Source organism: Leuresthes tenuis, unplaced genomic scaffold, assembly GCF_036924035.1.
Source record: "Leuresthes tenuis unplaced genomic scaffold, fLeuTen1.0.hap1 SCAF_14, whole genome shotgun sequence".
NCBI classification, from domain to species: domain Eukaryota; kingdom Metazoa; phylum Chordata; class Actinopteri; order Atheriniformes; family Atherinopsidae; genus Leuresthes; species Leuresthes tenuis.
In genome coordinates, this window is record NW_027325368.1 from 22,690,739 (window position 1) to 22,704,942 (window position 14,204).

The following is a 14,204-nucleotide window of genomic DNA, read 5'->3' on the forward strand; positions in this document are numbered from 1 at the left end:
ATATTCACATCAGCAAAAAAAACAGATCAATAAAAACCAAAGATTAGAATAACAAACCAGATGTGACACAGCACACACGAACTGAAAGCTGCAGGCAAACGTTCACAAAGGCCTCACTTTGCCAACACTGTTTCTACACTGGATGCATATCTGCAAAGACAATGACGACTCATTTCGAATTCTTTTCTCTGCACTGATAAATGCATCGACCTCGTGAAACTGCAGCTGCAACCAGCGATAACCTGACCGCCCTTAAATATTTCTTGGCCAGAATCGGTGAACCTAAATGGGAACACTGGTACTGTATAAAAGGTCTACCTCTTCATCATCACCGGGCAGGTGCTGGAAGTCAGACTCGGACGTCTCCTGCAGTCTCTGGTACTCTGCCGTCTCCCCCATCGTGGGGCTGCAGTACCTGGCCGGTACTGGCCCAGGGCTACGTGTCCTCAAAGACCTCAAATAGCAACTGCTCTCCAGTCAGCAAGCAACCCACGCACTCAGCCAGCCAGCCAGTCAGCTTGCCTCAAGGTCCATGCTGTCGTTAAAGACAAGTACAGTTCAGTATGTGCAGGATTATCTCAGATGGCTTGACACATTGTGTCTAATAATTTAACTATGTTGTTTTATGCTTCATCGCACCCAGTCATACCACCTTCATTGTCTTCATTTATGTTGAGTCAGCATTTGTTGAAAACAGCCCCTCAATGAGTTCCTCATTAACAAGAGACTGGTCGGGGCCTCCTTCACTGGCTGACCAGTCTGTAGGAGCTCCGGTGCTTCTCACTGCGGAAACAGACTCCAGAAATGAATTTCCGTGGCAGGCTGCACGCAACAATGCTCGATGCAAAATGAACATAGTCTCAGTTCTTATTGTTGTGAGCAGGCGGTTTTTCCTCTCCAGGAGAATGTAGAAGAGTCCACGGTGCCCCCTTTTCACAGATCTGTAGCTTTAGTCTTTGAGAAGCATCTGCAGTAAGAAAGATTATTTCAAATCTGACCCCTGCACAAGGGAATTCCTTCAGTGGCTCCCGGAGCTGCTGCTGTCTGATAGGATCGTTGGGCTGATGCAGCCGAGGTGTGGCACAGCGAGTGAAAAATCCGAGTGTGCCTATCGCCTCGTCCACCTCTAGCCTCAGTCTCTCTCAGGTTCTACGCTGCTCATCTCTGCCGTTCATTCTGCCTCCGTGCTGACGCATGCTCTTCACATCCAGCGGTGCTCCTCTCACTCTCTGATTAGAATTCTACACCACAGGCATCACTCCGGTCCGCTTACCTCCTCTCACGCATCGGCAGGGACAAATATCACAGGAGCAGAGGAAGCATCTCTTCCAGGAGATGCTTTTTATTTTTGCACCTTGTATACAATAAAAAGTATTCCTCCTTTGTGTGTTTCTGTCTTTTCCTGCAGATTTTGAGCTCCTATCCAGTCGGACTGGCAGCTGAGCTCTGAAGATGATGACTAAAGTCTGGGGAGGGGATTTTTTGACACAGCTTTGTCCTAAATGTGCTCCCTGATTGCTCGGTCAATGCCTAATCCCTCGCTGTTGCTGGTATTGTTTTGCCCTCCTCTCCTCCTTTCATTCCCTCAGCCTTTAAACCGCTTTCTGCACCCATCCACTTTTTTTTTTCTCCCCTCATTTCAGCCACAGCTCAATGGTTTGATGAGTGGTTGCCTCCTCTACTATATTACCGTGGCAACATCAACCAATCCCACCTACTCCCTGCTCAGGAGTCCTGTGGTCACAGCGACCCAGTCAGCTGCGGGCCTGACGAAGGCAGCCAATGACGGCGAGGCAGGCCGACAGGGAAGGGAGGGGGGAGACCCAAGAGCGAGAGGCGGGGGAGTCCTAATGAGGAGAGTTAATCTTCCCTCAGAGGGAGAAAAACATGGCCATGCTGCTTTGTGTGTGTTTGTGTGTGTTTATGTGCATAAAAAAAATACACCTCTTCACTACAGGGAGGGAATCCAGGCCATCTGGATCCTTGCTGAGTGGACATCTGGAGAGAAGGGAAATGGTATAAAAGAACAATGTGTGCGTGTGTGTGTGCGTGTCTCACTGCCTCCTGGTCTTTGACAAAGTTTTGGTGTGACTAGCACCATTACACTCCACTGAGCAAATCTTCAGCCGATATAAACGACACAATGCCTGTTCTTCATCTCCTCTCAGCCCACATCGTTCTATATTCTTCCTTTCTGTTCAAAACGCTCGTCCTCGTTCGTTTCCTCTCCTCTTATCTTAGTCCTGCCTCTTGCTCCTCATCTCTTTTTTCCTTCCTCCATGAGTCCGTCAGCCTCACTGATGTCCTGAGGCCTGTTCTTTGCAGTCCACTGAACAAGGCTCGTGCTTTGCTGCCATTCGTCCAGCTCGCCTCTGCTCTGTGGTCCTCCCACAGCTAAAAAGAGTGCACCACCAAGCACACACATGCCCACCTACATGAGGACATGTACGTATTTCTTAAGAAGTAAAAACCCAGATACACACATCAATGAGGACAACAGCACACAGCCAAACCCCAGACATTTATCTTTTTGGTCACATGGATCCAGGATTAGGTATTTGGTCTGTAATCTCATTTTTCAGCCTATTCATGTTTCCATGTATACTTTGTTAGAATCCAGAGGGACAGTCGGGCAGAATCGGTTTCATCAGTGCTTCTTTTCAGCAGGTTATGCTGCCGTTCCCAGTTTTTCTCTGTATATTCATAGAAAATAATAAAATCACCGAATTAAGGCTTCGTGTCTCAGAGCCGTCAGAAATTGGGACTAAAAAGCCGCCCATTAAGATACGCGTTAGCTCACTGTTCCTTTAAGTATTTCCAGACTGTCGCTCTGCTCTAATAAAATCCTAATTTTACAACTTCAGCATCATCTGACAAAACACTATTCAAGTAAGTGAAAGACAACATTGGACGATGGTCCAATAAACTGGCCAAGTTGAGTGGTAACCATAATTAATTATGTGCTCAGTAATGCTGATTCAGTACTGGTGGATAAATGCAAGTCACTTTAGATTTTCTATCATTGTTGGGCCAAATGAGTTTTATTGTAAAATTTACTCAAACTGTCTTTTTTATTCAAGTTTCCCAGTTCTAATTTTGAAAAAGTTCCTAAATGTATGCCAGGCATATTCAACTTTGGACAGTGACGTATAATTCAGTTTTGAACACAAAGACCTGAGATACTGAAGGATTACCTTTGTGAAGGTGTTTTGCTAAATTATCAGTAACATACTGGCTTACATTATCACGTCAAAGTTTTAAGATACACAAAAGCAACAGAAAGAAACAGAGAAAGATAGAAGAAAAGAGAACTAAAACTCAAAGGTTGGACAGTTTTCCAATAATCAGCATATTTTCAACGCATAATGAATTTGAAAGTGTGTAAAATAGACAATTAGAGATGCATAAGATATTTATGCTGTCTTTAAACCATATCATTAAACACGCATACCTTTACACACAAACATGAATGCAGATTAAAATACATCAAAGTCTCCAAATCTGTCCATAGATCTGTATGGAGAAAACGGGTGAGAGATCCCCGACGTTCTCGTAGAGGAAAATCTAGATTCTAGACTAAACTCTGCTCCAGAGACCTGGAAAATCCCTTGAAAACCCAAATCCTTTGGCCTCAGCCTTTGACCCTACTAGCTCCATTTGTCAACCATCTAGTGTCAAGGGAGGTTAGAGCTGAGCCTGTTAAAACATGTAAACGCCTTCTCTATCCTGTGATGGAGCGCAAGGAGAAGCACAGCAGACAGGCTGTGGGTGTAATGATACATTGTTCCCCGCCCAACTAATCACACGGTGTCTAAAGTCCTACTTTAGAGAGACAGTTTCGAGTTCTGAAAGCACTGTGACTCCTGGGTTCCCCTCCTGTCTCTTTATGAGCGCTGGTGGGCAGACCACAGGCTCTGGGGGCAGCACTAAGCTTTTATACAGGAGCAGGAAGCAATCCCCATGGTCTACTATTGATGCGGGGCTCATACAGTGGAAATATCATCAGGCTATCTCTGTGGTATCTCACACACACGTAAAGAAAATTTACTGGAAGAGAAGGTTTATTTCTCACCCTCTGACGACAAAACAAAGTATTTCATATTTATGGGGCTTAAACCCTTTGACTTCTACAACAAAATATTAACTTTGCTCCAAGGCTTATCAAGCGTTGCATGAAAACTAGAAATGTGCGTATTTTGCTGCTGTTTTTTTAAACCCAGAAGTTATATTTACCAGAACATCCGTAATTTGAACAATTAGTTAATTGTTTTTTCCTCTCGCTATGACGGTGTAATATTTACGCAGTTACGGCTGAATAATCAGGTTGTAACAAACCGAAAACTAGTGGGAAATCAGTTTTTTATCATTTTCTTTGACCGAGTGTGAAATTCACTGTTCAATCTAAATACTGTAAAACATACAGAAACGACGGTTTAAGTTTCATTTTCAGGGTTTTGTGGAGGTTCAGAACAAATTTGACCAAAATCCAGAGGAAAACGAACAGCTGGCTAAACAGAAAAGTAAAAGTCATGATGATTTAAATGTCATTTTACTGTTTATATCGTTGTTTTGAGCTTTGGGAATGCTGCAGTACTTATCGGTAATTTAAATAATTGATTTTTACCATTTTTGGGGGGGGGGGGGGAGTGTCTGGTACTGACACCTAACACATGAGCGTTTGTTCCATATATACTTCCAGTGTTGTCAATGTGTCTTTCAGTTTCCAGTGTTTGGAATAACCGATAAATTATATCTATGAGTTGCTGTTGGTTAATAGCATATGAAATATCTGTCACACTGACACAGAAACATCATTTCTTGAAAATCTGCTAAAAACATGTTAAAAAAATTATTTTAAAAAGGTAGTTTGTTCTGATCCAGCTGTGGTAAAATGAAACATCACCTCAGTCGAAGTTTCAGACGTCCTTACAGTGAAATTTAAAAAGCGTTACACACCCGTTCCTGCTCAGACTCCACATGACTCGTCTTTGAAACCAATTCTCAGAAACCTTCATATTGTTAGAAAAAAATAATTATTCTTGTAGGTCACAGCAGCTACGTCCACCCCCCTCTTCTGGTCCGATCTTGCTGATTTGTGCACCACTGAGTGTGAAAAGTGCCAGACACGTCAATGCATGATTCACTCGTTCATGATACAAAGAAGCCGTTAAGATTGACCAGTGGCTCTGCTGCAGCTGTGCTGAGGTCAGCGCTCCTGGGAAAATGTTGACACACTTGTAATGTCATAAACCAGTGAGGAATCTGATGGAGAAGTGGGTTGGGTGTGGGCCGAGGAGAAACGGCGTCGCAGCTCTCTGCTGGACTAAAACCCGCCTGCTGGTCCATGTGCATCAGTTAAAAATAAACTTCTTTCCTCGACCAAAATCCAACCACTTAAAAACCTTGAGAAGATCATCAAGCACACGTGTGATGTGGAAGAGACCGCAGAGCGAGGTTACAGAGAGCCTCCGACAGTCATTTCCAGATATTTACTCCAAAATTCTATGAATAGTACCTTTTTACGGGCAGTTAGGTTAGTCACGATTTTTGTATTTTTCTTAAAGCGGAGTACTGCAACATGTCATCCACAGACTTTTAGCACGAGCATAAGCAGCTTTCTTAGGAATTTGGGAGGATTAATATTGACTGGTTTTACACAAAGAGGCCAAAAGTTGGAACTGGAGCATAAGCGGAGCGTCTGGGCTCATTTTAGTGTGATTGGAACCCTAAGCACACGTCATTTTAAACAATGTTGCTGGTTATTCATCACTCACAGCAGCCAACCGACACTTACGGTTTTACAACAAGGCCTGTCGCAATAATTCATGTGACTGCAATCATTTCAGAGAATCACGATCTTCATTCAGCTGTATTAGAACATCTAACTGAAATGTAACATTTCCACATCGTCTCCCACCCGCTGATGGCGTTTGAAACATTTTTCAGTGTAAGCAGCCGTTCCGTTTTATGTCACATGCATTTTCATCTCCTCCATTGTCATCGATTCACTTTGGTCACATCCACCCCCTCGAAATATAGATAAATTAAGCAATCATTTGAAAACAAGAAAGAAGAGAAGCAACCAAAAAGAAAACATTCGATTATCTGAAATAATAAGAATCATTCTAACATATTTGGTTCATCTTTTGTCAGGCACCAAACTGTCCAGCTTTACAAATTTTACACATTTACCACTTTTTTCTCAGGAAAATCTGATTTCATAGTGTAAGGAATTAAATGGAAAAAAGTGATTCCGGACTATTTGGCTACTTTATAGCCATCCCCTGGGATGGATCAGTCAAGTATCAGATTTCATTTTCTTCATCCTGACTAAGCAGGTGAAGGTGTGAGCACGAAGGAAAGTTTCCATCTATTTGTGGATCTATCCGTTCTTCAAAGTTCACGCGAGCTCTGCTGGGATCAGGCACAGAGTCAAAGCTCTTAATGACTTCCACCTACTTCACAATATCTCAAACCAAGTTGTCAGGAGAAATATTATCCTCCACAAATCCTCCCTCATCACCCTTTCGCAGAAAGATTTCCACTTTAAGCTGAATCAGAGGGGTGAGGGCACGCTCCACAAATCCACTGTGGACAGAGGTGTGTGTGTGTGTGTGTGAGAGAGAGAGAGGTGAGGACACAAAGACAGAGTGTGTGTGTGTATGCGACCAATAGACCTCTATGCTATCTAATCCTGGTCTCATGTTGTCTTTCTAAGAAGTGTTGAAGCGGCACGTGACTGTGTTTGGCGTTGGCCTCTCCGGTCCCTCCAGGCTAAACAGGTGGGATTTAAGAGGGTGACCTGAAACCTGCAGGGTAACACTGCGCCGTGCAGGGTGGAAGGCGGCAGGATTACAGGGAGAGGAGCGTAGAACGAGGGTCGTGGTGTCTCACTTAATCTGCGTGGGTGATTTTGACAAGGTCGCAGGTGATGAGGTATGCAAATCATCAGGAGCTAAAGCGCTCTGTGTTTCAGTGCCATCTGATGCACGGACACACATCATGCCAGGAGCTTTGGTGTGTGTGTGTGTGTGTGTGTGTGTGGTGACATTGAAGTGACTCAGAACATACTAACTCGTTCACACCCTCTGCTCACATGCCAACCCAGCTGTCCGGGAATCAAGCCACTTCCCAAATATGGCTTAAAGTTTATGCTACGCATGATTTGTAGGTGGGCAATAATGCAAAAATCTATCAATATTATCCGTCTGTAATATGAAGTTCAGTATATAATAAAACATTTTTCAGATGCTTTATATGTGTGGCCAAAATAAATAAAAACTTCCCAAAGAAGAGTCGATCTGTCTGAAAATGCAACTAGATGGACGCCGATCCCAGCTGCCAGAAAGTCGAGCCAAAATAACTCTTTAAGATGCTCAACCTGAATCTGCCAACAGAGGAGAACAAGCAAGAAGCACTGCTGCTGGCAGGGAAGCTTCAACCCCGGCCAACAGCTCTCCCGCTGCCGCTACCTCCAAGCTGGTAAAGAAAAACTAACAAAGCGTTGAGTGTGGCAGCTGTGAAATGATGTTTTTGATCTGGCTGAAACAACAGGACTCTGGAAAAGTCAAAAGTTCCAAAAGGTTTCTTTATATTTTGGCAACAAAACAGAAAATGGGTGCAGTTATTTACTGAAACATACATAAATGGGAACATTAGGCAAAATCAGAGCTTTAAAGTCAATATTTGGTATGAGCACCTTTACTGTTCAACACAGAACACTGAACCCTCTTAGACAAGCTTTCTGTCATTTCTTTAAGTAGTCTTCAGGAATAGTTCTCCAGGCTCCTTGAAGGACATCCCAAAGCTCTTCTTTGGATGTTGGCTGCCTTTTGTTCTGTTAGCATTAGCCCTTTTCAGATGAGCATCGAGAAGTATCGCATTGGAAAATTATGACGGAAACGCCATAATTCAAATTAAAATCCTCTGATTGGCACAAATGAAAATACGCTCGCTCGCGCTGGGTTTTGGTTGATTCCAAAGGGATTCGCATCAAGTCTGACGTAGCGCACTTTCACCCCAACTGTGTCACTAACAAGACAACAAACATGGCGGACAGCGGAAGGTTTGTGTGGACGGAGGAAGAAGTTGTGGCGTTTTTAACTTTAATTAAGGAGAAACAAATAACCGCTGTCCTTGACAGTAAACAGGAGAGAAATGCCAGCACATATCCAGAGCTCTGCGTGGAAATGTGTAGCCGGGGGTTGATAAACCATGGACTGCATTGAGAAATAAATGACATTTCAGAGTTAGAAAACTTGTGCGAGTTAGTAGTTTTCACCAAAGTACTTTTGATGGAAACACACATGATTCGAATTTCTTTTAATGCGCATTTCCCAATGATTTGAATCACTTTTGGATGGAAACATGACTACTGCTTCAATAATGTTGAGGTCAGGCCTCTGGGGAGGATTCATCCCTCCATAAGACCTGCTGCCACTGATTTTCAGTCCACTTCTTGTGTCATTCAGCATAGCTCAGCCTTTCTCCCCGTTTCCCTTCCTTAAGAATGGCTTCTTGACAGCCATCCTTCCATGGAGACCATTTCTGATGAGGCTTCAGTGAGCAGTAGTAAGTTCCAGATGCATCTCTCGGGTCTTTGCTGGATTTTTTTCCCATCTTTCTTAAGGACATCACTTTCAGATACTGTTCATCTGCTGTAGATCGTTTTGGCCTGACCCTTCGTCTTTTGTCCTCCACTTGTTCAGTTTCCTCAGACACACTGCACGCCATGCTGAGTTTTCAGCTAATAGCTCGTTGGAAAACACTTTGTTGGTACAAAAAGTACTATTTTATGTCAGACAAATTATTCATAAAAATAATTTGTTATTTTTTTTTAAATGGTCAGGTAGAAGGACTGGACTGAAAATGAGTGAAAAAGCAGCCGATGTCCAAAGAAAAATTGAGAAAGCCCCTCAGAAAGTCTGGAGACCTATTGCTAAATCCAACTTCAGAAAGATTACAAGAAAGTCTGACTGCTTGGAATCAAAATATAAAGAAACAAGGGTTGGTTAAAGACAAAACATTTTGGAAGCTTGCCTCGTTAATATCAGCTCCCTAAGTTCCCATATGCTGCAGGGAAACTGACCCAGATAAACACACAAACTTCATACAAATACTGTGAACTAAAACTGAGCTGTTGGTTCTACCGAGGTACTACTTCATCTGACCACACGGGGGCAGTGTAAGGCAGCGAGAAGGAAAAGTAGCATTTAAAGCATTTTGTATGCAGGTGTACACGTCCAATCACTTTCCCTTGTTTACATCTGGAATTTGTCCCTTTAAAGACAAAATGAGCTGAAAATAAGACATTTATATAGATATATATAATAAAATGGACAGAAACTGTCAACAATTTCACTGTATTTCAAACTCAGTCGAGCGTAAACAAATGAAATGATAAAACAGAGATGTTAATAATTCTCTATAAAGCCTGTCTGCGGCTTCTCGAGCTGTAATCGCTTCTATTTTTCAGAAAATATTTATATACAGGTCACATTTCGTTCAGACTGAAGCGTTACTAATACTGTACCAGTTGTAAGACTTTTACTTTTCGAAAACCTTAGAAGTCGGAACATTTTAGGATGTTCTCTCTCCATGTTCAGTGTAGCTGCCGAGAACAAGTGGCTTTTCTTTAGGTTCAGGAAGAGGTAGGGCTGTGTGTGTGTGTGTGTGTGTGAGAGAGTGTGTGGGCGGTGATGTGGGCTCATTCAAGGACCTGCCAACAGAATTGCATCATCACTCTCTACAGTGCTGTGCAAGTGAGGTTAATATGTAAGCTGCTCTTCCGGTCCCCTCTGCGAGTGTGATGGAGCAGAGCAACAACAGATAACACGCCTCACCCTCTGACACCCTCTGTTTATTTCTATGTCACTATCTCATTCATAAAAGGCCTCAAGCCTGCTTATTCGCCTCCCCTGCGTAGATGAATCCTCTTGTGGAGGACTTCGATGCGTTTCTGAGACGCAGCTGAAGATCAGAGCATTCAGCAGTCACAGCCTGTGGAACGAGCTGCCAGAGGAGATCAGGTCAGCTGTCCGCTGACCTCTTTTTAATCTTTTCTCAGCGTACTTTTGACACAAAGCTCTCACAGCTGCATATTTAATGCTGTACTGTACTTGTTTGAACTTCTCATACTTGATTTGATCATATTTTCCACCGGCTGTCATGTAAAGCAGTTTGTAGAAAATGCTTCAAAAAGGTACAATCAATTTTAAGATTATCATCACCAAATCTTCAGCGCTCAGGTGGGATTTCACCTATTTCTGGAAGACTCCCGAGGCAGAGATGAAGACGGAAACATGCATTGTGAAATGAGATGCGACGTGCAACAGAAGCCCTGCGTTAGTCGGGATTTTTCTCTCATCCGTATCCTGTCTGAGGTGTAAAGCTGAAATATGAGAGCACGAGCAGGTATGTGAGGAAGATGGTGCGTGTCTGTAATGGCGCTGCTTAGGTCTCAGGCTGAACTTTCAGATGTAAAGCAGAGCTCACAGGAGCTTTTGTCCTCTTGCCTGTGGCTGTGAGATGCCAGCGCTACAAGGTGATCTATTACAGGGTCCCTCCATCAGGAAACCCGATGCATTAACAACGTGGCTAACATACAATACACCCCACAGAGAGGCAGTGCACCAAAGCTCACGGGGGGCAGTAATGCAATACCCGTCTATCTGCGTGGAGGATCAGAAAACGAGAGCGGATTATGAAGAAAAGCTGACAGACGAGGTGAAAGGAGGAGGGCAGGTAGAGGGGCTGCTGACCGGAGCGACGGGGGGGGGGGACAGCCGGATGCAAGTTCATGGTTAAAATAACACGACGCTCTCTCACACCCACATATACACTTTGACTCCCAGAGGCTCCCTTTCCTCCAACTTCTCCTCTGTCAGTCTGGGCCCCCACGGCCCTCCAAGCATTCAGAGGCACTCTCCACAAAAAGCACGGCCACTGATCGCTGCTGCTATTCTGGGAGCCCCCCGCCAGCCCCCCGCCCTTCCCCGCTTCACCTCCATCCACTCGCTTTCTTTCTCCCTTTTCTCTTGCATCAGTTTTTATGATCTTATAACATCTGAATGCCAAACCTTCAGACAGCTTTTACCAAACAACTGCCTGTAATTATCCTGATCTTTCTCAACACTGCTTAACTTTTATCCGATTCCGAGCCAATTAATCATTTGAAAGCTCAAAGTCATTGCTAAAAAAAATTAACTGCAACTCTGTAATTTTGCTTTGGGATAAATAAAGTATTTTATAAAATGTAAATGCAAAATTTGAAACTTTTCTGGAAAATGGGGTTTGTATAAATCCCGAAGCTCTTGGCTGGACCTGAGCTCTTTGTCTTAACTCGATATGTGATAACAGAAGGTCAGAACTGACTTCCTGACAATCAGGGATCAAGATTTTTTCCTCTTGTGTCATGTGAACGTGCTCACTTTGAGTCAAGAAATACAGCTAAATCAGTCTGTTCCCCTCACTTTAACCCTACTCCACTCGAGCTGCCAAACACACTCTTGACTTGGGTTTCTGTTTGTTCCGACGCCTGCAGACACCTGTTTGGGAGTGTGTGGCTGGCCAGCATCCGGTGCTCGGCCCTGACAAACAAGGAGTTTCTGTTAAAGCCACCGGCGTCACCCTCTCCCTCCTGCTCTCCCTCGTCACTCGTGAATTGTTATTCAGTGTCCCAAAAATAGAAGACAAACAAATCTGGGACCCCACAAAATCCCTTTCAGACACACAAATCCAAGCCTAATAAAACAGGAAGCGGCCGACCACATCCACCTTGTGGATGTGTAAAAACACACTCGGCGGGTTTTAACACATTTTCTTTTCTTTGTGTAATTCTCACACACCCACGAGAAAAACTAACAGATGACATCATCCTCCGCATTTTCTTCCTTTCTCTGAGAAAAACACAGTGACTGTTCACTATGATCTCATGTCTGCATTGCTAACACACACGCAGACGGGACCGCAAACATACACAAACCTGCGCTTGTGTTTAATCAGTGTCCACAATGAGGAAAACACGCATAGCACTCAGTCACACCCAGCCACACCGGACAAAATATGTGCTGTCCGATACACTCAATGTATGACCAGACTGTGTGTGTGTGTGTGTGTGTGCACACCTGAACTTCATACCTGCAACGCGTGAGCCACAGAAAGCTAAAGGTGCTCCTGTCGGGCTGATGACAGAAGCTCAGCCGCATGCAGTCGAGGCCCCCAGTCCACCGAAGTGAGCCGACCTACAAGTTCATGGCACTGCAAGGTTAGCACACGCTCACATGATTTCATCTCCGTCCATCGATGAACACGAATCCAGGTGTCGGCTGCTGGGACTGCCTGAAAAATGCAGGAATGAATACATGAGACAGGCGGACAGACAGCCCCGTCTGCCCCATCCAAAGTGAGCGAACACTAGAGATGAGAAAACTGTAATTAATCTGGTTTCTGGCCGGATCAGCAGATTCAGTTCTGTTTTTTCTCATAAATAACTCTGACATTTTCTCCATAACTGCACCAGGTTACAGGGCCTTCTGTCTGCAGGCGGACATTTTTTAAATGTACAAATTCAGCCCCTTGCTTTAGAAAGTGGTGTGAATTTCTTATTTCAAGGCAAACAGAATCCTACATTTACAGCACTGAAACAGAAGCTCTTTGCAAAATTATGCATCCACTGACAAAACAATGAATTTGATATTCATTTAATCTACAATACAATCACTTTGGACAAGTATTAGACATTTGATATAAACCCTGAACCCACAATTCAAAAAGCACATCACACTCTGATCTGCTGAGTAAAACCACTGCTGGAGTTCTGCCGGAAGCAGCTTCCAGCCCTGGATGGGAATCGACTTGACATTATTCCAAGCCAGGTCTGGGGGCTTGGGTAGGAATGCCTGAGGGGCCCTCTGCAGGAGAAGGCAATATGAATGAATATAATCCATTTCACACAGCCCGCCCACCAGTGTCCACCAGAACTCAGTGTCAGAGGAGAAGCCCACAACAAGGAGAAACACCGAGCTATTCTTTCCCCCTGGGAGCGCTCCACAAACGGATCCTTTGTTTGGGAGAAAACGGACCACGTATGGAACTGGGAGCTCTGCAGCGGCACAGTAACGCACATCAACCACATTCACTGACGTGAATTGTACACACACACACACACACACACACACACCCAACAGCCTGGCAGCTTTTAAGAGCCGCTGGGTTGTCGATTAGTTATTGACACGCACGATTTGCACAAGCCCCCTCTTTTTCCTTTGTTTATTGATAAAAACCTCTGACACGTGACAGACAGACACACATCACCGGATTTCAGCGGATTTGATATTTTTATTACACAACAGGCAGTTTGTGGCCCCAGCCCCCGCCCCCGCCCTGGCACACGAGGACACACAAACACCACCCAGACCCGAGAGTGTGTGAGAAAGACCAAAAATAAACTCCACACACACACACAGTCAAGCACAGAGGCCACTTAAAACACTACAAATGCACCCCGACTGAGGTTAGAGTGTCACAGCGGGCCCTAATCGGCAGATGTGTGGCTCTTGTATGTTGTAAAATGGTATGTGCACAAAATATGAACAGGCAAACTTTTCATCCTGCAACATTTTTGGCAAAAAAACAAAAAAAAACAAACAAAATCAAAGCAAGCATTTAAGTGGCCTCACAGAGACGCTGGCATGGCTGAGAACTCCATTTCCCTCTGAAGTGCTTCAACTTTTAAAGAAAACTGAAACAAACCAGCAGCATTTGCATATCAAGCTCACATGAGACAAATCTGTGGGAAAGCATGGATAACAGATTCATGAGGAGTCTTCATGAACCTTCTGAAAAATCTATAATTTAAGAGTTTTACCGTTTCATTTTTAACAGGAATCTTGTGCACGAAAAGATTAAATCATTATTTTTTTCAGAAAACTTGACTTTTATTTATCTATCTTTTTCCTCTCTCCAACGAGCGACAGTGTCTGAGCACTTCCTGTCTTCAGGCGATATTATTTGGCAGCTAATGTGCAGGAACTCCTGGAATAGGATGGGTGACAGGCGCCTGCAGGAGAACATCTTGGAGTGACAGCTTCACAGCACTGATCAAAGTGATCAAAAAAAAAAAGCCTTTCCAACGCTTCAAAATCATATTTAAACCTTGAAATACAGATGACTGAAGTACCACCAACTCTTTCATTTCTCCAAGA

General features: G+C 43.9%; 1 protein-coding gene across 3 annotated transcripts in view; it reads right to left on the minus strand.

The window, feature by feature from the left end:
- tnk2b (tyrosine kinase, non-receptor, 2b) overlaps positions 1-14,204 on the minus strand; it is a 48,605-nt gene that overhangs the window by 30,118 nt on the left and 4,283 nt on the right. Inside the window, exons 2-3 of one of the 3 annotated variants that reach the window (XM_072364398.1) lie at positions 12,139-12,339; positions 319-535 (exon numbers count right to left, since the gene is read on the minus strand). In XM_072364398.1, coding sequence (XP_072220499.1) covers positions 319-399 — 81 coding nt within the window. In that variant the 5' untranslated portion in view covers positions 400-535; positions 12,139-12,339. Of the gene's footprint in view, positions 1-318; positions 536-652; positions 1,790-12,138; positions 12,340-14,204 lie in introns of those variants that run through there. The other 2 variants (XM_072364399.1, XM_072364400.1) reach the window with 2 other exon arrangements.